The 22,237-nt window shown below is 42.9% G+C and overlaps 1 protein-coding gene and 4 non-coding genes across 5 annotated transcripts; 4 read left to right on the top strand and 1 right to left on the bottom strand.

Moving 5' to 3' along the window:
- Nucleotides 1-541: 541 nt before the first annotated feature.
- LOC141748095 (small nucleolar RNA SNORD24) lies at nucleotides 542-623 on the top strand. The gene has a single exon (XR_012588905.1). It is a non-coding gene; the product is annotated as a small nucleolar RNA SNORD24 (small nucleolar RNA).
- A 293-nt stretch (nucleotides 624-916) lies between these two features.
- Nucleotides 917-997, top strand: LOC141748110 (small nucleolar RNA snR60/Z15/Z230/Z193/J17). Its single transcript, XR_012588919.1, has one exon. It is a non-coding gene; the product is annotated as a small nucleolar RNA snR60/Z15/Z230/Z193/J17 (small nucleolar RNA).
- A 2,471-nt stretch (nucleotides 998-3,468) lies between these two features.
- LOC141748097 (small nucleolar RNA SNORD79) lies at nucleotides 3,469-3,547 on the top strand. Its single transcript, XR_012588907.1, has one exon. It is a non-coding gene; the product is annotated as a small nucleolar RNA SNORD79 (small nucleolar RNA).
- Nucleotides 3,548-4,754: 1,207 nt separating this feature from the next.
- On the top strand, nucleotides 4,755-4,831 carry LOC141748108 (small nucleolar RNA SNORD47). Its single transcript, XR_012588917.1, has one exon. It is a non-coding gene; the product is annotated as a small nucleolar RNA SNORD47 (small nucleolar RNA).
- Nucleotides 4,832-6,137: 1,306 nt separating this feature from the next.
- HEBP2 (heme binding protein 2) lies at nucleotides 6,138-10,497 on the bottom strand. Its single transcript, XM_074598626.1, has 5 exons — nucleotides 10,361-10,497; nucleotides 7,913-7,997; nucleotides 7,489-7,624; nucleotides 7,063-7,228; nucleotides 6,138-6,420 (listed from the first exon to the last, which is right to left on the bottom strand). Exons 2-5 carry the CDS (start codon nucleotides 7,985-7,987, stop codon nucleotides 6,246-6,248), a joined length of 552 nt encoding a protein of 183 aa, XP_074454727.1. The 5' UTR covers nucleotides 7,988-7,997; nucleotides 10,361-10,497; the 3' UTR covers nucleotides 6,138-6,245.
- Nucleotides 10,498-22,237: the final 11,740 nt, after the last annotated feature.

Here is a 22,237-nt window from a genome sequence, read left to right as displayed (position 1 = left end):
AGAGTGAGTGCCTGCTTCTTAAGATGACATTAGTGTTAAGAGGCTCATTCCTGATTTCGGTGACACTACTTCTGAAATACGGAGTTTAAGTTGAGAAATAATATGTAGGTACTCTTCCAGCAACTTGCCTGGAGTGCTTTTGTATCTCAGTAAATTACAGGACCAGCGCTTGTAATCCAGTGATGGCCTGTGGTGTCTCGTCAGGCAGTCCTCTTCTACTGGGAAACTCATGTCCTTGTACTGGAAGGTGGATGTGAGGCTTCCGTTTCTGAATCACTAGTCCAGCTGTCAAACAGACCACAATAGCACCCTAGATACCTTTTATCCTTCGCTACTGCTGTTGCACTGTCCACAGCAATAAGTAGTTTGTATCTCTTCCAGATTTGCCACCGAATATGGAGGCTTGATGCCGCTTTGCAAGGTAGGAAATATTCTTGAAAATTCAACATAAAATGGTGCTTAGTGTTTGTCTGGGTAGTATCTTTTGTTCTACTAGCATTAGTAGGCAGGCTTTATGCCCGGAGCCAGGTTTTCCCTCTGGTGCCACAATGATGACACTTATTTGCTACTCTTGACCAAGAGAGTGATGAGAACTTTTACCACCATAACTTTCCTCTGAGGCACGACGTCTTAGAATTCCTCTTGATGGTTTGACTTCTGAATATGCTGCTGATAAGGTTTTTTTTTTCCTTCTTCCAGGCTTTGAATTGTGCACTTGGAAGACTTGCAGAAGAAACATCACCTGGTGAGAACCGTAGGGAACTGCTTTGGGATCAGTTTCCTGTAACATGCAGAAGCAATTGATGCTTGCTAGTATTCAAAAACTCTGGAGTATTTCTTACTATGTTTTATTGGGAGAACTTAATTTTTCGAAGCTGTTGCAAGAGGCGATTGCCTTGGTACTGTCAGTCTGAGGCAGATGCAGTGATGATGGCATAGTTCAGCAGAGTATCCTGTGACGAACAACTTTGTCTTTCGCTCCTATCTGATGTATCTACCTCTTGTGATCCCTTGCTAGGAGGTGTAGGCTTGGCCATGGAAGCTGAGGGAATCTGATTTTTTTTTTTAATTTCTTTTGTTGCAGGCACTGGGAGATGAAGCTATAAGCTCTGCAAGGTAAATATTGTATTGCCTGTGCCTGTGAAAAGTAATTGATATCCCTGATGTGTGAAAAGGCTGTGTGTGATGGTGGCATGATTCAGCAGATGACCTGTGGTGATCACGCTGTTGTGGTTCACTCCTGTCTGCTGCAGCCCCCTGTACCTTAGGCTGAGTTTGACAGACAATTCCTGTGGAAAGCTGAGAGTGAAACACTACTTCCTTTTGCTCTGTGAATGTGTTCTGAAAATTTGTCTCAGAAGATCAGTAAATGGGCCGAGCATTAAAAATTTTGTAGGATGTATTTGGAAGGATAAGAGTAGGCTGTGCTTGTGAAGTGAAGCACAAATACAGCTGATAAAACTTGCTATTTCAGTAATACAAAATCTAGATTGATTTGTTAATAGTGCTCCAAGTTCTGTAAGTGTTTTGTTGCTTTGCAGGCTGCCCTAGACAAGAGGGTACCTGTGCCTCCGGTGTGAGAAGCTACTTGATCTGTTACTGGTGTTGCAAAGTTGAGGCCTTGCTAATTGAAGGTAATTGCAAAACATTTTTTAGATGGATGCTATGCTTGGCTGTGCTGCATTTGAGCATTTTGTTTCTAGAAAATCTGAAGCAAAAATACTAGTACCCTAGGTGTACCATCAGATCCCCTGTGCTTCACAAGAAAAGCATTAAGTAATTGTTTTGTGGTGTTAAAGATTTCTAGCATGTGCCTGTTGAGAATAAATGTGGTGAATGTGGCAGTACTATAAATCTAGTATCTGACCACCTGCTTTTCTCAGTTTAGGCCAACTTAGATGTTTATGCAAAGTTCATGTTGCTGTATTCTGCAGAAAAGAGCAAACCTCTAAATGGCAGAGTTCAGTTGTCTCTGGAGTTGACAAATTAACATCTCAAGGGTGTTGGGAGTGCTGGGGGAGGGCTTTGCATTCCCCCATTGTGGAAGGGGATGAAAGTGTTGTGGTCTACTGTACATGATGTTGAATCAGGTCTCTGATCCCAGTGAGGATAAAACTTGACTAAATGCTGATACAGTATTCCACTGGAACTTCAGCCACGCTAAAACTTTCTGCTGGACTCTGTCTAATAGCAGCTCTTCTTTTGCAGGCTTACAAAGTGTTTCTCATAATGATGTAAGTATTTGTTTTAACTTTCCATGTATTAGCCTAAAAAATATATGCCTAGGAAATGAAGTATTTAACTGTATCTCAGCTGGGGAGGAGGTGCAAGGGGCTGGTGTTGGCTGCTTCTTGCATCTTGGCCAAACAGGAAGGGAGAACTGCTGGCTAAGGCCCAGCCTTGACAGGCTGGTTTGTGCAAAACTCTTCACTGGGTGGGTGTGAGCTCATGAAGTTGCTTGGGTAATGCTATTTGTGTATTTGCCCTCTTTCCCCATAGCAGCCTTAGCCTAAGCAGATAGTTGTCCAGTGACTGACAATGTGAGCTGCCTGTGTGATGAGATGTGACTACCTTGACTTCAACCATGGAGGTCTGCAATTAGCTCTATCTGACTTCAGGCACCTGACTAGATCTCATCCTTAAGTACTTGCTTGTGTGCTTTCCTGATACTTTGCTTTGTTCCAGGGCTGGTGTGGTGGAGCTGTGAAGCGATGCAGTTTGTAGTGCTACCAGCAAAGGTAAGTTGCCAGCAAATGCATATGACTAGTCAGAACTGTGTGGTAGGTGATGGGGAGGTAACTTGATACTGACCTCTACTCACAGCGTAGCTGCGGTGTTAAGCAGAAGGTTCCCTGAGGATTTTCTTACCTCTACCAAGTAGATCACAGGTTACCAGCAGCCTGCAGGGTTCATTTACCCAAGGTGCTAGAGACTGAATCTTGTATTTTGGGGCCAAAGATGGTGATAAGAGACAGTAATGGTTCTAACAAAGATGCTTCTGGAAGCCTTAATAAGAGGACTGCCGGATGCTTTGTGACAGATGCTTACTTGGTAAGCTGCTTGCTTTTCGGTTGCTGTAAGACTGTACTGCTTGTGAATGTTATCTGCTTTCTGTAACTTGAAAAGAAATAGTATAGACCAGTTGAAATAATGTAACCCCTATGGACTGCTTGAGTTTCTAGTTGATAAGGAAGAATGTGGTAACTTGGTAGTGCAGAGCTTGTGCTAAACAAAACCAGGACTATTATTTGCAATTGATCTTTTTATGAGTTAAATTAAGTAGTGGGCTTTTGCAGGGAGCGGCACTGATCTTAAATAGTTGAAACGGTAAATTATTTGTCTGGCTAGACTAGAGCTTTTACGTGATGTGAATGAAGACGTGGTTGGGGGTAAGGTCTGAAATGCTGAGGTCAGGTCCTGCTCTAAGGAGGAACAAAAGTAACAAACTACTAAGCTTCTCTAAGCATGTACTGTTTGTGATGATTAATTCTAAGCAATGGGAATCTCTCTGAAAGAGGCTGAGGAGGACTCTTGCACTGAAACAGTACATGCATTCAAACTAACTCTTGAAGCACTGCCAAGGAGAGTGTTAATAAAATTTCACTTGTTGCAGGGTGAAGCTCATGGGGAGTTTGTGTGAGAAACAGGACTAACTTACGTCTCAGGTAAGTGAGGAGTACCTGGGGTTGGATAATTACTGGAATATTGTCTTTGTGCTAAATGCCTAGATAGTGGTGCCTAAAATTAGTTCTATAATAGATCTGATTTGTGTTCCTTTGTTGTATTCTGATTCTCCCACTCAGCTACTGTGGGAATAAACATGATGTGCTTGAGGCAAGAATGCACTTCGATGTAATTCTGAATTTGACTTGAAAAGGAAGGGCTCTTTCTGAGCAGATACCGTGACAATTTCTGAACTGCAGTCAGTGGTAAATGTTATGTAGAGTTCCGTTTGTATGAACAGAAGATGTTGCCTCAGTGATTCTTTAAAAACTGGGGTTTTATTGCTTGATGTCTTCACACAGTGGAAATAGTAAAGGAGCTGAATTGGTGGAGACCACTTAGCCAATACAGTGTTGATAATGTAGTACAGCAGAATGCACAGCAGCAAATGTAACTCCTGTCATAACTAAATATCTGATGGATCTGTCTATTCTGTGAACTGGCACTATACCACTGCACTCTGGAATTAAACAAAACAAACCCTATATGCTGTGGTTGTCACTACCCAGTAATCTTGGTTATGTTGGCTGTACACAAACTTATGGTCAAGTTCTAGATGATTGCTGTACAAATTTGTTTCCTTCAACAGACTGGTTCTCACTTTTAAGGATAGATTATTTTTTTTTTGAGATGATTTCCATGGGACTTGTACTTTAGGTATTGAAACTCATTGAATACAACCCTCTGTTGGGGAGGGACAGTATCACAAAGCAAGCAGTAGCTTTGTACTTTTCCCTGATTGTTCCAATATTAGTAATTCTATATTTCCAATTCAGTTAGAATTTGTAAGCTTTGTGTATCCTGTTTGGGTGTTGAAGTTCTTGTCAGTTGCCAGCTGAAATGCAGCCTCCTTGTAGGTAAAATCAGTTTGGTGAATAGAATTTCATAGAAAATAAACTGGCATATAGTGATATCTGTTATTCTGAAACTTCTCTCTTTCTTAGGAAAGGACTGCGCTGCAACTTTGGCAACTTGCTTGGGTAAGACCATATATCAGATGAATTCTGTTAGAAACTTCTGGGAGCATTTGTAGCCACTGATGAAACTCGATTCTGCCAAATGAATTACTGTGATATTGCCATTTCCGTTCCACTTTTTCTCTGAGGTTACAAAGCTGCTGTGGAGCTTTTAACAGTTGTGCTACTGCATATGTTAATTGTGTTTTCTTGCTTCAGGTGAGGAGGCAACTTTGAAACTACTGTATGAAGAACAGAAGAGGTGAGTGTAACTGTAGTAATAATAAAGTTTATTTGCTGGAACAAATGATGATAACCTTAGCTTGAACTCTCTCTCTGAACAGAGATGAAAATCTAAGGTCTGAGTTGTTCAGCAAGCTTCTTGTGCTGGTTTGGTGCCTTATAATTGTTCTTATGTCTGTCTTAATAGGTGGAAGATTGCAGAATAATGGGTTACACTTGAATGAACAGCATTAAAAAAGCCAAGGTTTTTTTACCACACTGCTTTGCCTGGTATTGGTTGGAACCAATAAAAATTTGTAAACTCTGCCTGTTGTTGTGAACTGCTTTCTGACTTGAACAGTTTGAAACAGCTCTAGGCTACTCTATAAAAGCTTCAAATACTTGGAAGAGCAGGGACTAAAGTAGTTTAAATGGTAGTCCTGCAGAAGACTTAAGTGTCTGGTATTGCTAGTGTGCAGACTGCAGTTGACCTGACCAATACCAGCATTTGGACAAAGCTAAGTAACTGAAGTATAATTAGTGTTTTGTAGGTGAGAGCTAAACACTAATGTTTGTGTATTTGCCCCTAAAATTACAGACCAGCAGTAAGTCTGGTATTGTGTATTCAGGCGTGGATGATATACACATAATAATCATACAGCTTTGGACACTGTTAACCATTTTCCAATGGACTCTTGGTCTAGTCTGATCACTGGCATTAGTCTGGAGCAACACAGCATCCAGCTTCCATGAGGGAAAGAAAAAAAATAATAGAGCAGAGAGGTGGGGGATTTTATGAATACTATTTAAAGAAAAATGTTACTGCTTATGAGGCACTAGGGCCTGCTAAAGTGTTGCTGCTTCCCAAAATTCATTAATGGTAGGCTTCTCCTCTGAAAAAATTGAATTTCCCTCATTTTTCTGTCTCAGGAGTGATATCAATATGGGGAAAGTCAGCTCTATGAAGAACTCATTCTCCACAACACTTGAGCTATTGCTGTGGCACTTCTAATGAGAAGTAAAACTAGACATCCAAACTGTTTTGCAGGAATATTTTCAGATTATTAAGTGTTCCCTAGAACCTTTCATTAAGAGGAATAGGTTTGCCATATCCCCCTCCCACTCCAGCTGGTACTGTTGACTTGAATTTAAATTATGTCTTGTAGAAAGAGCTGAAATCTTTTTAGCCAGAATAGTATTCCATCCTAGAGAAAACAAATTAGACATGATCCTGTGTCCACGTGCAAATTAAATCTCTTCTGCACTAAAGCAAAAGCCATTAATAAGGTCTGCTTCCATCCAGAGCTGATTAGTAGCCTCTTAATATTCCCCACCACCACCATATTACTTCTTAAAATACCACACTTCATTGTGCCTGTTAAAGAGCTTGAAGGGACTGTCATAGCCTGCAGTATAGAAGAAGTCTTCATGGAATGGTTGGCCTCTGTTTCTTAAGATTCTGGCCAAGACTTCAGCTTCCTCAGCGTATTTCTCTGGGGAGGCAAATCCACCAAAGGACCTGGTAGAAGTGAAAAGGGAGGTTTGTTAGGAGTTCAAGCCTCTGCTATTTATTTTCACAGAAGGGAACTTCAGGCTTTCAACTTGAGCACTTCTGATGCAGTTTGTAGTTATTAAGTAAACTATGCAGAACTAGCTGTCAGGGAGCATATGGCTATGTATGCTGTTTTAAAAGGTAGGATTTAAAAAAATAAGTTGCTTCAAATTCTGAGAGCATTAGCTGACATAGATTGTTGCCTGTGGCTTTAATAAATGCGGAGAAAGCAAATGCAGCTTTAGGTGCTTTTTCTGTAATGGAGATCTGCCATGCAGGTTTTGTGAGACATAAAGGGGGCTGGAAGAGTGTTTAGATGTTCCGTAGCACAGAATCTGCCCAAGAGAAGAGGATTTTGTAGGCAGCTTTTGTAGAAAACCCATTCAATGCAATATTCAAGAGTCTGCTGAAGAATGAACCTTTCAAAACTTGGTCACACCCAAGCATAAGAAAGATATCCAAATGCTCAGGTTTTGCCCATCAAGGCTCTGAACAGCAGGATATATCCATGGTTAAAAATCAGCTGTAAGAAAAAGTAGTCCAGGTTCTTGGTACACAAACCTGTTTCAGTAGCTACCCTCATTTGTGAGCCATGCTGATGCTGCTTACCGGACAAAGATGGCTGCTGCTTTCCGCTCTTCAATAAACACATCTGAGTCGGTGGGCTGGGGTGGGGAGTCCTGGTGTTCAAATGGCACAAAGAAAGAGATCTTGAAGTCTGTGCAGGCAGATTTTATCAGGCAGGTCACAGGTACGGTCATATCAATCTTCATTTCTAGAGGACAGGAAAGGGAAAAAAAAAAAGTCTGAGCTGCAAGCAAAGACAGTGCCTGAATGCAGCTGTAAAATGGGATGCAGGCTTATCCTAAAAGCAGGTACTAAAGCAATCTCATGGGTAGAATGGCCTAATGGAGTCATAGGGGTGTTAGATCAGGAAAGGGAACTTGCTGTGTATAACAGCTCATCTGTTCTTTTATGCAGTTTAGCTTCATCTCCCATTTGTGCCTCTTGCAGTTCAAAACCAGCTCATTGTACCTTTCTCATTCTTCCCTTGGATGTAGTGAAAGAGTTTCCAGAAGCCTTGGCGCATCGCCTCCTTCTGTGTTTCTCCCCTAATGACCGTGCTGACCCACTTTGCCGTCTCGTACTGACGCAGTTCATAATCCTTTGCCTGAAAGGTAGCAAAAGTCACAGTAACCATGACATGAATACTAAAGGTGACATAAATGAATAGCTATTCCTTCCAAACCAGCATGAAAGTATTGTGTATGTCAGATAATACTGGGCAGCCTCTTAGCTGCAGGCTAGGGATATCCCCCCACCTGAAATTGCTTGATGCCTCCCCTTGCAAAACCATGCTTCCCCGCTCCTCCATGTTGAACAGACAATCCCAAATCCACCCTAGCTCTGCAGCACCCTGGCTGCAGAGAGCTCTGTTCCCCTGGCCATTAGTGGTTACCATCGTCTCTGCTGAGGTCCACCGAGGGGACTGCAGGTCCAGGGACAGAAACGTTTGCTTGAAGGATTTGATCATCTTGCCAAAGCTGAAAGGCAGACAGAGCTCATTGGCCTTTCTTCAATCAATGCAGTATAAATGGAGCAGAAGAAAGCTTTTCTGCTGAATGTCAAGGAGCTTTTCCTCAGCCTCTGGTCTCCAACATTTCATAATGCTACATTGAGAAGCAACTGCAAAAGTTCAGGCAAAACACAGGTGCTTTCTAGAAAATTGAAAGTCCTGGCTTCCGCAGCTTATCCCCAATGATTCAACAGTAAGGGCTGAAATCCTTTTCAGAACCGGGACCAAGAAACTACCTCTAGGCTGATGTGGGAGTGTATGTCTGTCAGGATGTGCTGCCTTTGCTTCTCTGAAGTGAAGGAACTTCCTGGCTGCAAAACCGAAGGTCGAGATTCTGCAAGTGGCAGGTATGTGGAAATCTGTAAGTAAAACTGACTTCCTAAGTTCAGCCACTTTGCTCCTGGATGAAAAGGTGTTGGTGTTGATGGTTACTCTGGGATTGACTGTGCCCATAACTTTATTGGGCCTCTCATAATAGCTGATGCCTTGCTCAAGGCCTTTAGCCCTGGAGTCCTGTGAATAGATGAGATCCTCTGTATTTATGAATATGTAGCTACTTTCCTCGCTACACACAAAAGGAAAAAGCTGAAAACGTGAAAACACTCAACTTCCTGTCACTGTCCCAAGGTAAAGCAAGTGAAAATAATCAAGATCGCTATTGACGTAATCACATCTGGTTAAAATTCTTGAGATTTTAGGAGCCTTGATTTATGACTTCTGTCAATACCAGGCAGATCGTAGTGCATAACCTACATCCTGAGAAAGTCTCTGCTTTCTATTACATTAGGATATCCTTTGCACTTCATATTACAAAGACAGCATGAAGTTAATTCATCAATTGTCTTGATTTTTAGGTCATAGTACTTTGTCTTCTCAGAGTATAACTTAATTGCAGGGTTTCTTGGATAAGAACAAACAGGTTATTTTCATTTCTCTGCTTCCTCAACTGTTTAAAGCAGCCCACAGGAGAAGCCACTGCTCTGTCACTTGTAGCTCTACTTTTTTTCATGGGCTTTTAGTATTAAAGGTGCAGTGATGTGATTCACAGCATGTCCCACCTCCAGTGGTAAGGTCTTTAAGGTACGTCATCTTTAACGTGATGTTTGTGAATGGCTATTTTTGTACCATGGCTACTTTGTAAAATCAAGAACTGCCTTTTACTACCGGACTACTTTCTTACCTGTTTCCATTTTCTTATGACACATAGAATACTGTGGAATACTATTAATCCCCCTCTGTACCCTGGTTTAGAAGTGGCTACAGGAGTTTTCTCTTTGGGATCTATGAGGTCGAAAAGCTTTTAGGAAAAAAAAATGAAAAAACACCCAAACAACCTTGCTGGCACTGATTTCACTTAGAATCCTTAAAAGTAGTGGTGCACAGAGCAGTCGCGTGTTGAGCATTTTCTACCAGCTCCTTCAGTCGCCACCGCAGAGCAAGGGAAGATGAGAGAACCACGCAGCAGGACACTTGCTGCCAGCGGTTCAAAGCAGGCAGTTCCCCCTCCCTGTCCCAGCCTGAAGATACGTCATCTTCAGCAGTCTTTACCAGGATGACTGCTCACCAGGGACTGCTGTCCCAAGCTGGACAGTTGTACTCTAATGCACTTTTTGTCATTAGTATTTACAAACTAACAAAGCATAGCGATAAAGCAGGAATCTAATCATTTTATTAGAAGTAAATGTGAGCAACTATACTGAAACTTCCTACAGTAATTTATTTTATCCATTGCTGTTTCAAAGGCCAAGCTGATGCTGCTTTTCTGTCACTTTGCTTTCCCCTTGATAGCAAACAAGTTTCTCTTCATGTGCTCCCTGGGTGCGTTAGAAAGCAGAAAAGTAAACGTTCCTCTGTTCTAACACATGCTGAGGTAGTAGCTGCTGTAGGAGCTGGCTTGTCTCTGTACTTGCCAATTCCAGCCCCTCCCCAACACACCTTTTCTTAACTGCTGCTTAGATCTCTCTCAGCTCTGTCTTTTATAACTTCATGGCCAGTACTGTCGATGACTGCATGTACAAAATATTTTTGAATTACATAAAACAATGCTTGGGGGAGGGGGGAGAAGTGAGAAGAATCCTCCAAATATTTGCAGTCAAATTAATTTTTAGATGTACAGGAAAGCTTAGCTTTGCGATTTCCAGCTGTTCATGTAGATATTACTGTTGGGTGTCTGGGTTTTTTCTGCGTCTGTTAACACATGGGCCAAAGGGACAGAAAGCATAGCAGGCGTCTTCGCAGGTTACACTGATGCAGCAAGTAAGCGTAGCCAGAACATGCCATTCCTCAACCCGCTAATTATATTAAGAAAGCGCAGAAAGTAGACATACTTACATTTTAAGCTGTACTTAGGCTTCTAGCTATTGCAGTCTATCCTTCTGAGGCTGCACATACTCACAGGATGTTGCCTGTCGGTGTTTATTTTAGTTTCACCAAACTCCGCCCATGCCTCAGCCCTACTGGAGGGAGATGCCATTAGGAAAACCAGAAGGTTGTGGCCTTGTCCTCCTCTGGGTCTCATTGGAGACCTCCCACGCAAATGCCGAAAGCCCCACCTCCTGCCCACGAGGCGACACTGGGTCCAGTGTGTGATCTGGCTCCATGAACAGTTTCGCACCCTTGTGTAACTTCCTCTGGTTTCCATGGCTTTGTGCCTGCTGATGTCAGGGTCAGCGGCAGGTTTTGTGCTCTCGAGAGAAAGAATTCCACATAAATAATGACCCTCCCCCTGACTCAGATTACATGAGAGTGGTGGTATGGGATGGCAGCTTTTCCTTTTTACCCCTGGGGTAAAACGGTAGGTAGAAATCTGGGTGCAAACTAAGCTAAGGCCATCCTCACGAGATTTCTGCTGGCATGTTATGAAAGACAGACAGTGTTCTGTAATGACTAGCTGTTTTGAGCGGTATTTGAGACAGCCCCCCCAGCCCTTGGGTATCTGCACAAAGGGGTTATACAAAGCTATTGTGAAATTCTATCCTGCTTATAATACACAAAGTGAAGCTGGGCTCTTCATTTAACCAGCTGCAGCTCCAGACATATTTAGGTACCAGCACAATAGGGCAGATTAAACTTCCCAGTTTGAGTTCTGAGAACACCTCCCGTGTTTGTAATGGTTTGTGCAAATTCCTTGCAGCCAAATTCAGCTAAGCTCTCTGGGACATTTTAAATCAATAGCTGAGAGTGACTTTTAATGGAGAACACACTTTGTTTGCGGAGAGCTTCATCAGGATGCTGAAAGCATTCTATTCTGAAACACTTCTATTCTGAAAGGGGGAAATAAAAAAACCCCAAACCATGCCAAATAGCAATTGCAAAGCTATCTCTAAAGCCACAAAGCTCTCTAAAGCCACAGAAGCAGCGTGGTGTAAAGAGTGGTTTACTAATGGAGCCTATTCCAACATGCTAAGGCCTGAAATGCAGAACCAGTTCTCTGCATGCTTTGTAACTTTATTTTGCAGAGTTAACTTTCTGTCAGTTTTACCTGTTGTTCTGCTTGGGTCAAACAGGAAAATCGGCAGGGCGGTTCGGAGCAGCAGAACATGCTACTTCGTGGTCTTTGCTCAGGAGCCGCAGGCAAGAAAAGGCACGTGCTTGTGTAAGGTCAGCTGTTACATTACTGTCGCCCTGTCAAGTGTGTACTAGTAATTATTTTCTCTAGAGTAGGGAAGGCCGTGTAAAAAATGACACCCAGCCATGACAGTTTGGCAAATCTCAACAAATCTACCCCAGTCATGAGTGCAGAGAAGTATTGCTTTGAAAGGGGGGCAATTAATCCCTAGGTAAACACAAGCCCCCTGTGAATTCTCATTTTGTTTCTGAGGCAAAGACCCAGAACAAATCCCCAGTCAGTTTGTACGTGTCCAGCTGATGTTTCTGTCCCCGACAAAGAGCTAACTGTTCCTGATGGAGTAGCCTGAGGTCAGAGAACAATCATCAGTGTTTTCCCGAGAGGTTGTTTTCCAACACTCTTGTTTTTCACATATAAATTGAGAGAACATGTCAACAGTTGGAAGAGACATCAGGGTGGGCATGAGGACATGTATTCTGTACATAACTATATACATACCCAAACGGTATATAATTAGGGGGATGGGGAAGGGATTATGAGGGAAGCTGACACACAGTACCTCCAAAAAGGGAAAATGTGAGTACGGTAATTTTGTACCCCTTGCCCTTTACACAGGAAAATAACATGAAAGAACTGTTTTAGCACCTTGAGGTTCCAGTAGTTTGCAGAACACATGATGGGGGAGTTCAACAGAATACGTGTACTGCTAGTTTGCCTGGCTACCCCTCCTGCCTGGTGAAAACCAAAAATGGCAGTAATAAAGGCTAGTGCTGCTTATATAAATATCAACCTCTCCTTGTACACTGTACCTCTAAAGCAAAGAGTTGCTGTCCACAGAGGAGCCCTAAATGTACTAATTAAACAGGCAGTAATTAAGCCTCAAAGGTAGCTTATGACACCTCTGTTTAATGTCTCATACGTATGTCTGGGACTTGGCTGGTATTTTCTAGAACAGCTGACAAAGCGGTGCTTCTCTGTACTGTTGCCTTAAACTCAAGGAGTAGAGATGAGGGCACAAGCACATAAAAGCATGCTGTTTGTAGCTTCATTTTACTTTTTTCGGCAGGTACTTCTGGGCAGAACACCATAATGAATTTGTACTTAAGTAATGTTTTTTCAGGCTAGCAGCTTCTATCGGAGAATTATAAGGACAAGCCTGTGATATGATCACTTGTGATTTCCATTTTCCTCTCTGTAGACTCTATCTACACTTGTCTCTAACGAGCCCAGGCAAGACTTAAGCAACATGCTGTAAAGCAAAAATGTTTACGTCTGCCCTGTGGCAACTTTAGAATAGCTGCTGTCAAATTCATGCGAGTGTGTTGTAAGTTGCCTTTAACCCTACGGGCAAGTGCAGGCTGCTCGCACAAAAAAGACGGATCTTTTCCATTGACCTAATTGTGTCAGGAGTGGAGAAGCCCTGGAAAATATGTTTTGCTACCGTATGGTTAATGATAACTTTGAGTCATGTTCTTGCAACTGACAAATCTGTAGCAAAACTTGTGTGTGTGATGAAGAGAGGGATGCATGTGTTCCTGGGTATGGCTACTCACGTGCTCTAACAAGTGGCCTCAACCCAAACACTCCAGGCAGTTCTGCATTTCTGCCTAAGCCTGTCAGGGCATCAGTTTAGCCTTGTGATTGATGATGATTTTGATTTAAAAGAACTGGGACTCTTCGTGTAAAAAATGGCATTTGCTTTTGCAAACACACGCGTATCAGATGATGCAGAAGCCCTTACTTGCAACACAGAAGTTGAGCATGTGATATTTATAGTTATTGTAAATAATAGCCCAGGGCAGCAAAAGTGTCTTTTTATGTTGTTAGATGAACCGTGGTTTTCTGCAAATTCATTTCCCAAAAGAAGCCTCTTCTCTTCTTGCTCTAAAGAAAGAGAAAGCCTTCTAGCAAATGCTATTTTATATCTTATTCTCACTTCCAGCAAGGAAAATGAAGAAGCATAAGTGTACCATCTTCTAAAGAAGTCGCTGAATGTACTATAGTCTGTTCCAAGGAGATTCCGTATTATCCTTTGCAAATTACAGAAAAGAAATCTCTGGCATAACTCTAATGATGGTATTTAGACCTTATGCTCTAACCTACGCATTTTATGTCAGCACACCAATTTGTCACCATCAGATTGGCCTTCAGCCAAAAATCATCTGCTTTCTGGAAATGCAAATGTGGATTTTGTCCATCTGGTTTTTGCCTTAGTCAGCTAATTTGTTACAAATGACACATGAAACTAATGCATCTCCCTGCTACCTTGAACAGCTGACTCAATGACAGCATTACATAAAATCTTGCTAAATGAGTGACTGCTTGCTCACTTCATCAGAGATTGCATGGAACTGACTGCTCTTGACCAAATAAAAAGCTTCCTTCATCCAACACCACTCCAGAGCACTCTTGAGTTGGTGTTTTCCAAGATTTCTCTGCTGAAGGTCACATTTTTGAATCATTCTAGGATTGGAGAATTAATCCTTCCTTTCAGCTGCCATGAATAACCTTCCTAAACCTTTCTGTCATCTGTCCATAGAGTCCAGAGAGACACTGGAAGCTTTCTCAGCTTTATATACTGCTCTATTCGCTTGGCTTCTTTCCAAATAAGGGTTATTTTTAATATGGATCGGTTTAGGGATCTAGCTATCATCTCAACCCCACAAGCAATTGTCTCGGTAACCTTCTCTAGCCAGCATTAATACTTCTCTAAATCCATAGAAAACTCGCAGTCCTCTCTGAATGCTGAAAAGAGAGGAAATTAATTCATCTTTCCCTACAAATTCATCCACATTCTGCTATTGACAGATTCTTCTCAGAAACAAGAACATGAAACAAGAACATGAAACAAGGTGAATTTTTATCTGTCTTCAAGATAAGAACATCTCATTCAGGGAAACAGGATTAAGATCACACAAGTAACAGTGTTCACTAGAAAAAAGCCTTGACACAATGCTAAATGGTATTTAACAATGGCTTAAGCTATAGCCTACGGTGCGAGAGAATACAACGTCTTTGCAAACACAGCTCTGAAGAGGAAAGAGCCAGGCATCAATCCTCTGAGAACACTGCTCAGGGGCTGGGGGGTGGGGCTCAAAAAACAACCTTAAGGAGAACTTAGGCATTTACTGGAGAACAGGCATTTACTGACTGTTTCTTACCAATAGGAAAGTCCAGTATTTGAAGTCACCAACAATCTGTCCCACAGCTAATGCTCTCAAGCAATACAGAGCAAGTAGTTAGCAACCAGAGCGGCAGCCCAAGGCCTCTTACTCTTACATCTCACCTCCTAGACAGGCTGCTCCTCTGCCAGGGCCTGGATTAAGCTCTTGACTCTGCTGAAGGCTTATTTTGAGATGATGGGAACAGCCCCAATAGTCTGAAAAGGACCCAGGTATGCGGAAATTGCCCTGGTGAGGCCAGCGTTTCCCTGTGGAGTCTCAATGACCTGAGAACATGTCCAGAAGTGATGGAAACAGGCCCAGAGCATAAGGACTATTATCTTACAAAAAGTGTTAAAGAAAATGGTGTCCTAAAATAATAATATTTTCCACTGTCTCCAAATAGACACGAAGAGAGAACTGAAAAATGGTGAGCTTCTTGTGAGGGGTGTCTCTATTGTGATAGCTCTTCAGCAGTACGAGTTGAGGACCACTGTGGTACATACTGGGTAACGTGAAGCAGAATGAGGAATCCATTACAAAGCCCTTGCAATCTAATTGTGAATGTATTTGTCAGCACGCAGGCATTAGTGATGCATGGCTGTAGGAAAGCGTTCTCTTTCTGGCCTGTCGATCCAACTAACCACCTAAGCACAAATTGATCAGTTGTCCTGCCTGAGGCTTTGTCTCCTAAGCTTCTTCCTGATCTTAGTTGCAAGCATGAGGATCATATCAGAACTTCTCCCATCTTCTAACGGTGGGGATTTTGGTAACGGGTGTGGGTTTTCGGTGGGCATTTTTGCTGTTTAGATTATGCAAGTAAGGCCTCCAGAGATGGATTCTTGAAGAACCTGGTCTCTCTTTCTCTCCTTTCTCAAGATGTGCCAATGCTGCATTCTGCAGCAGATGGCAGTGTTGTTTGTGTTCAGAGGTGAGTTCTCCTTTGATTCAAAAGTCCCTCAAACTCTCTTGGTTGCCAATTGGTCACATTACCTCACTAATGGATCCAGTGTACTGTGATCGTTCTTTCTATAGCCTTACATTTGAGTATGCTCTAGTATCTATTAGTGAGATGTACATGGGAAGATTAAACATTTAAGCATCTTAACATCTAAAAAAATAACATCTTGGCATGTTAAGCATCTTTCATGCGGCAGACACACCAGTCTGAATGTCTGTGTTAGGACAGTTAAGAAAATCCCAAGTTAGGAAAATCCTCCAGGTTATCCTCAATTCTAGAAGAGTTAAACTGGCAAGGTTGCAAAGCAGAATCGATATCCAATTTAACAGTTTAAAACTCAAATTTAAAATCTGAGAGGTCAGTATTTCTTTTGATTTTTGCACCTTTACATATAGAGCAGAGCAAATGAGGTAGATGCTGTACATATAATGACATCACATCAGCTTCTCAGATGATGTACTTCTGAATACCAGCCAGCCAAGATGGTATTTAACAGAATCAGAATTTCATCACTTTCACAGGTGTTGTCTTGTCTAATTTCATCATTTTGGCTTGGATACTTTGTTCTGAAAATAGAATTGGGTCTGACTTTGAAAGAAAATTGTATCTGGATACACTTTATTTATTTTATAATATACATTTATTGCAGAGAGAAACAGAAGCAAAACTATAGTTTAATTATGTCCAACCAGAACTGCATTCGTGGTAGCTTGAGAAATGGGAAAACCCAGATGTCAAAACTGCGTATAGGTAGAGAGAAGCGTGGTTTGGGGAAAGTAGAAGTAAAGGACAGGCATGGTAAATTGTAATCAGTGTAGAAAATATTTGAAGTGTTAACACAGCAACAACAAAAAAGTCTGGAGGAAACTTGGAGGGCCTTTGGCTTTAGTACTTAGCCTACCTCAGCAAATCGGTTACGTAAGTAACCATGTTCTTAATAGATACATGAATCCACTATGTTGGTACATGGCAACAAAAAAGTGTTTATAACTTCCCTAGTTGAAATTACCTTAGGGAGTTAATTAGATAAGCTTTAGACACTAGTGTTCATTTCTTTTCCCTATAGAAAAATCGCTTAAATCTATAAAACCGCATTTTTATTCCTATAGTTGTTTTGGAAAAACAGCAACTGATTTTTGCTGTTGTTTTTACTGGTGTCCTTATTGTCCTCCGAGCTTTGGCACCACTGACACTTTACTGCTTATTTCAGTGGGAAGTGGGAAGGCACTTTCCCGGTCGCTGCACAGCACACTGCAGCTGCAGACAGCCTCAGCTCTTCTTCTGCCCTGCCCAAAATTTACAATGCAGAGTTTGGAACCTGAATGTGAGTTCATGTATTCAGATTCTCCTGAATATAAATTCCCACGGCCATTTAAGCCTTCCTATTTTTTTTTTCCATTGGGAAGATATATTTGGCATTAAACATGTGCTTAAAATTAGTATAAAGGAGAGGAAGTATTTTAAATGGCGACAGTAAACTCATTTCTTTTTTTCTCTCATCCTTAAGACTCTGAACTCACAGACACATCATTGGCACTGTGATTGCATGTGGTATGTTAGCACTTCGGAGATTAGCATAAGGGGACATGCAGGTATTCATTTGCTGACAACTGTAGAAGGAATGAAGAGAGTTAGTAATTATCCACTGTATTATGTAGTACTGCTGAACTGGACCTACGCTGCCCCTCAAACCTCTGTGGAATAACTTGTGTATTGGTTTTGGCGAAAGCACAGTTCATTTCCTTCTGGTAATTAATTACAGAGGGCCTTATCAGTGTGAGTATCAGAGATTCTTAGAAACTTTACCATCATTTTCTTAATTGCATTCCTTCCAAAGGTAAGCAAAGGCTGCCCTGAAGCGCAAAACCCTTGCCCAAGGACTGGGGCAGAGGAACAGAGGCAGTGAGGGGAGGCAGAAACAGCGATCATGGCTTTCAAGGACGTGGGAGGACAGTCCCAGCCCTGAACCAGCACTGAACTGGGGGGGTAATGGGCTGGGGCAACTCTAACATTTCTTAAAATGTCTCTAAACTACTGTAAGGTTTTAACCCCCTCTAGGCAGCTCTAAACCACTATATACCTCTTCTAAATTGCTCTAAAAGTCCTTTAATCGGCTCTAAAGAGCTGTAAGGACCTCTGTATTGCTGCAATGAGGCAATTGCCTCCAGATGTAATTTACACAACTCGTAAGTGGTCTCTAAAGCTCTTCTAATCAGCTCTAAACTGCCACTAAATGGCTCTAAACATCTTTAACGAATTATTACCACCTTTAAAGTGCCTTTAAATTTCCTGTAAAGAGCTCTAAAGATCTGAAAAATAACTCCAAATTCCTCCAAAACTACTCAAAAGCACACTAAGCAGTTCTGAGGAGATGTAAGATGCTGTAAAGAGTGCTAGGGTCCTCCAAACTGCACTAACATCTTTCCAAACCTCCTCTAAGCAGCTTTCACATTCATCTCATTTCACGTACAACGCCTCTATACTGATCTGAAGATCCCTGAATTTCCTTTGGGCCTCTTAAACTCCTCTAAGGACCTCTAAAATTCCTTGAATGTGCTCTGAGGTGCTCTAAACTCCTCTAAAATACCACCAGACAGGTCCAAAACACCTCTGTTGAGCTTTTAAAGAGCTATTACTACACCCCCTAAATTACACCTTTTTAAATCATTTAACTGATGCTCAAACACTCTAGGGTGCTGCTAAACCAGTCTGGACTTTAAACAGCTCCAGAATACCTCTAAAATGCACTGCACTGCTCTACACCACATCTAAACAGCTCTAAAACGCTTTCAATCAGCTATAAACAATGGCAAGAAGGTATAAATTCCTCAAAAACCTCCACTCTACCTCTCTGAAAACCCTCTAAACAACACTAGTATCTAGAATTCCTCCACACAGTTTAAAACAGCAGTAAAATGCTTCAAAATAGATCTCAGAGCTGCCTCAGTCTCCTTGCAACTGCTCTAGAACTCCTTTCTGTAGTTCTGGAACTCCTGCTTACAGAGAAACAGTGCTGGGACTTCTCTGAAGCCTGCTAAAACTGCTCTGAACAGCACTAAGCAGCTCCACACCGCTCTAAATTGATCTAACTCCTCTAAATCCCCTATAAACAGTTCTAAGCAGCTCTAAAATCCTGTAAAATGTGCTAAAACTCCTGTAAAGCACTCTAAACAACGGTAAACTCCTTTACCTCTTCTAAACACCTACTCAGAGCACCCCTAAACTGATCCAAAGCCTCCTTTATGTTGCCATGAGCAGCACTAATGTGTCTCTAAATACATCTAAAATGCCTCTAAATCTCCGCTGTACAACTCTAAACTCCTCTATACGGCTCTAAAATTCCTCTAATGAGCTCTAAGCAGCTCTAAAACCCTTCTAGACCAATCTGTAACTCCTACAAACTGTTCTAAGCAGCTCTAAACCACTCCAAGCTACTGTAAAACTTCTCTCATATGCCATCAACAGCATGGAGTAGCTCCAAAACTCCCTTAAAGTACTCAGAAAAGAACTCTAAATGGCTCTACAGAGCACCAAATTGTCTCTGAACTTCCTGTTCTCTTGGGGCCAGGACTGCTTAGCCTCTTCATTTATGACCTGAATGATGGAACAGGGAGCACCCACAGCAAATTTGCAGGTCACAGAAAGCTGGAAGGGGTGGCTGATGGACCATCAGTGTGCTGGCATCCAGAGAGACCTTGACAGGCTGGAGAAATGGCTCAGCAGGAACCTCAGGAAGTTCAACACAGGGAAGTGCGATGTTCTGCAGCTGGGGAGGAATAAACTCATGCACCAGTACAGGCTGGGGGCCACCCAGCTGGAAAGCAGCTTGGCTGAAGAGGACCCTGGGGGATCCTGGTGGACAAGCGGAACTTAAGCCAGCAGTGTGTCCCTGCAGTATCCTGCATTAGGAAGAGGGTTGCCAGCAGGTCGAGGGAGGTCAGCCTGGTGAGATGCATCTGGAGTGTTGGGCTACCCAGTAAAGGGAAGACATGGACTTCCGAGAGCGAGTCATGTGAAGGGCCTCAAAGATGACCATTTGTATTACAGAATTTGTATTACAAGGAGAGGCTGAGAGAGCTGGGACTGTTCAGCCTGGAAAGAGAGAAATTAGCCATAGGAATGGAAAGGCATAGAGAAGAGGGGATTTCTGGAAGTATGAAATGAGCCTCAAAGAAAAGAAAAATACATGTGCTCTGTGAGAACCTGTTAATAAAGCCAAACCCCAGAGAAAGTGACCTCTGCATGTGAACAGCCCACAGTGAGAATATTTTGGAATGGAGGAGGAATACCACAAACCCAAACTCCTAAGATTATGATATGAATACATGAAAAATGTGCTCCCAGAGCACACAACACTGGGGGATTGTTCTCTGTACTGCAGGCACTGGATGCTCTCAAAATGCGCTCTAACGGAAGATCTGAAAGTGCAGACTGAAGGCAGAATGTTTTACTGCACCTGGTTCACGGATGGGTGTAGAAAACCCAAATGATTTTCCCCAGGAAGCAAACCAAGCCCCACAGGAGAGCTGTGAGCTGCAGGCGTTGGGGCGTATTCAAGAAAGACCTATTGATGTCTTTTTGGTGGTCAGTCCATATGGGCTCTATATGGCCTTTCATAGCCTCTTTTCTTCTGAGTCTGTTAAGTGTTGGCCACAAATCTCTGCAGGGCACTACCTTGCCTTACGAGGCGCTAGGAGTCTGCTGGTCAGATCTACTGGGAGAAGGTTTGAATTCCGGAGCAGCTGCAGTTCTGGTGGGATGCAGGAGGGTTGTGCTGTGCACAGCTGCCTTTCTGCCACGAGGCCCAAACGCTGCACTGCACGTGGTATGCATCTGGTAAAACCACATGTTGGAGAAGAAAACAGGAGCCACGTGGGCTGCATGAGAGGAGCGGTCTTAGCTCCCCATGAGCCATTGCTTTCTGCTCACTTCTCATAGCCTGACCTCCATTTGCCTTCCTCACACAGAGACGTGGATCCTCCCAGCTCCCCACGCCGCGTGTCCCAGAGCCAGAGCACTGCACTGGCGTTGGGAGCGCTTCCAGCACCACAGTGGAACAAGAAACAGGCAAGAGATGAGGAAACGGGCAGCCGAAGCCTTGCCTGGTTGAAGTCGTCATGGTGTCCTGCAGCCCCCACAACGTGAGCTGCACCCAGGTGGTGGTGTACGTAGCGGAGCCAAAATGAAGCAGGTCTTCCCCTTAACTTCTCATTTCTATGCATCTCGTGCCTTTTGGTTTATGGCATGTTTTTCTACTTGTACATTACATGTTTATGTGTTGTTGGTTTGGGTTTCTCTTATCCAAATTGTGATGATTTGTAAAAGAACTACAAAATAGAGGCACTGAGTAACAGGAGGTCCCCACCACATCCATCTGCAGAGCTTGCAGGTAGATAACCACAGCAAGGAACAGAAGAGCTAAACACGACCTCTACTTTACCAAGGGGAACTAAGACACAGACATCAATGGCTGGCTTGTTTCTTCAATGCCACAACTTTTAAATTTCATGCTGAGTGTGGATTTGAGACCCTGAAGGTGAAATGTGCACATTTGTCACTTAAAAGGAGTGCAGAGATGTAAGACAAGTTGGAACAATGCTGAATTTTTTGGGCATATGGGATTTGTTTTACTACAATGATAATATTTTGATCCTTACCCTTAAATTACTGAGCTGTAGTTTTGGGTTTCATCTCCAGTTGTACCTTTGTTTTTGTCTGGGAAATGAGAAAAGATTAAATTTGACTAATGTGCTTGGGAAAATATAATCTTTTAACCAGAGATGCCCTTTATCACAGTTCCCAGGCCTTCACGAGCTTTTGACGTGCCCTCTGATGCTTGTTCCCTTTAGGACAAGGCAGTGTGGGTTTGCTTCCTCACTTACCACGATGAGCCTGTTGAAATCCTTCTCATTCAATGGCACTGAACAGCAGAGAATGTGTTTTAGTTTCTGTTGCACCGTGCAGTGGATGTGTCTCTCTAGCAGAGAGCTCCAGGAGGGCATTTTGACGCTGGTGATGGCAGCAGTAGCATGAACTTCTCTCTCTCGTGCAGCTCCGGAGCGTGCGGGTGGAAGGGGAGCCGAGCTGGAGTCGCTTCAGGCTGGTTTGCAGCCAGGCTTCCCTCATTATTTTCACCTATCAACAGAAAGATATCCTTTTTTTTTTTTTTTTTCTTTCTTTCTACGGTGGCTTGTGCCGGGGCAGAAATCCCTGCTGAAACTCACAGACTGTTCAGCAAACGCTCCCGCACCTCCCGCCCTGATGCTCTGCAGCCCCGCCGTCCCGCTTGGCTACGGTGGGTACCATTCCTCCGGCGGCTCCTCAGCCATGTGGCCAGCTCTCTTATCTCCGTTATTTATTTGTTTGTTTATTTACTTTCCACTTTTGAAAGCTTGCAAACAGCGACTGGCACTCCAAGAAGCCTCGGCGGGTAAGCGCGAGCTGCGGCGCGCGGGTTGCCGGGGCTGCGGACGCGCAGCGGATGATGAAGAGGAGGTGGCTCCGCAGCGGAGCGGCCG

This window comes from Larus michahellis, chromosome 8 (genome assembly GCF_964199755.1).
Source record: "Larus michahellis chromosome 8, bLarMic1.1, whole genome shotgun sequence".
Taxonomy (NCBI): domain Eukaryota; kingdom Metazoa; phylum Chordata; class Aves; order Charadriiformes; family Laridae; genus Larus; species Larus michahellis.
This window is presented reverse-complemented; position numbering and strand designations above follow the sequence as displayed.

Excerpts from the sequence above, each read along its gene's own strand:
- HEBP2 (XM_074598626.1), bottom strand. The coding sequence starts at position 7,987 with ATGATCAAATCCTTCAAGCAAACGTTTCTGTCCCTGGACCTGCAGTCC. Across the intron at positions 7,229-7,488 it reads CCAAGGGAAGAATGAGAAAG|AAATGAAGATTGATATGACC; the intron begins GTACAATGAGCT and ends CCTGTCCTCTAG. Across the intron at positions 6,421-7,062 it reads GCAGCAGCCATCTTTGTCCG|GTCCTTTGGTGGATTTGCCT; the intron begins GTAAGCAGCATC and ends CACTTCTACCAG.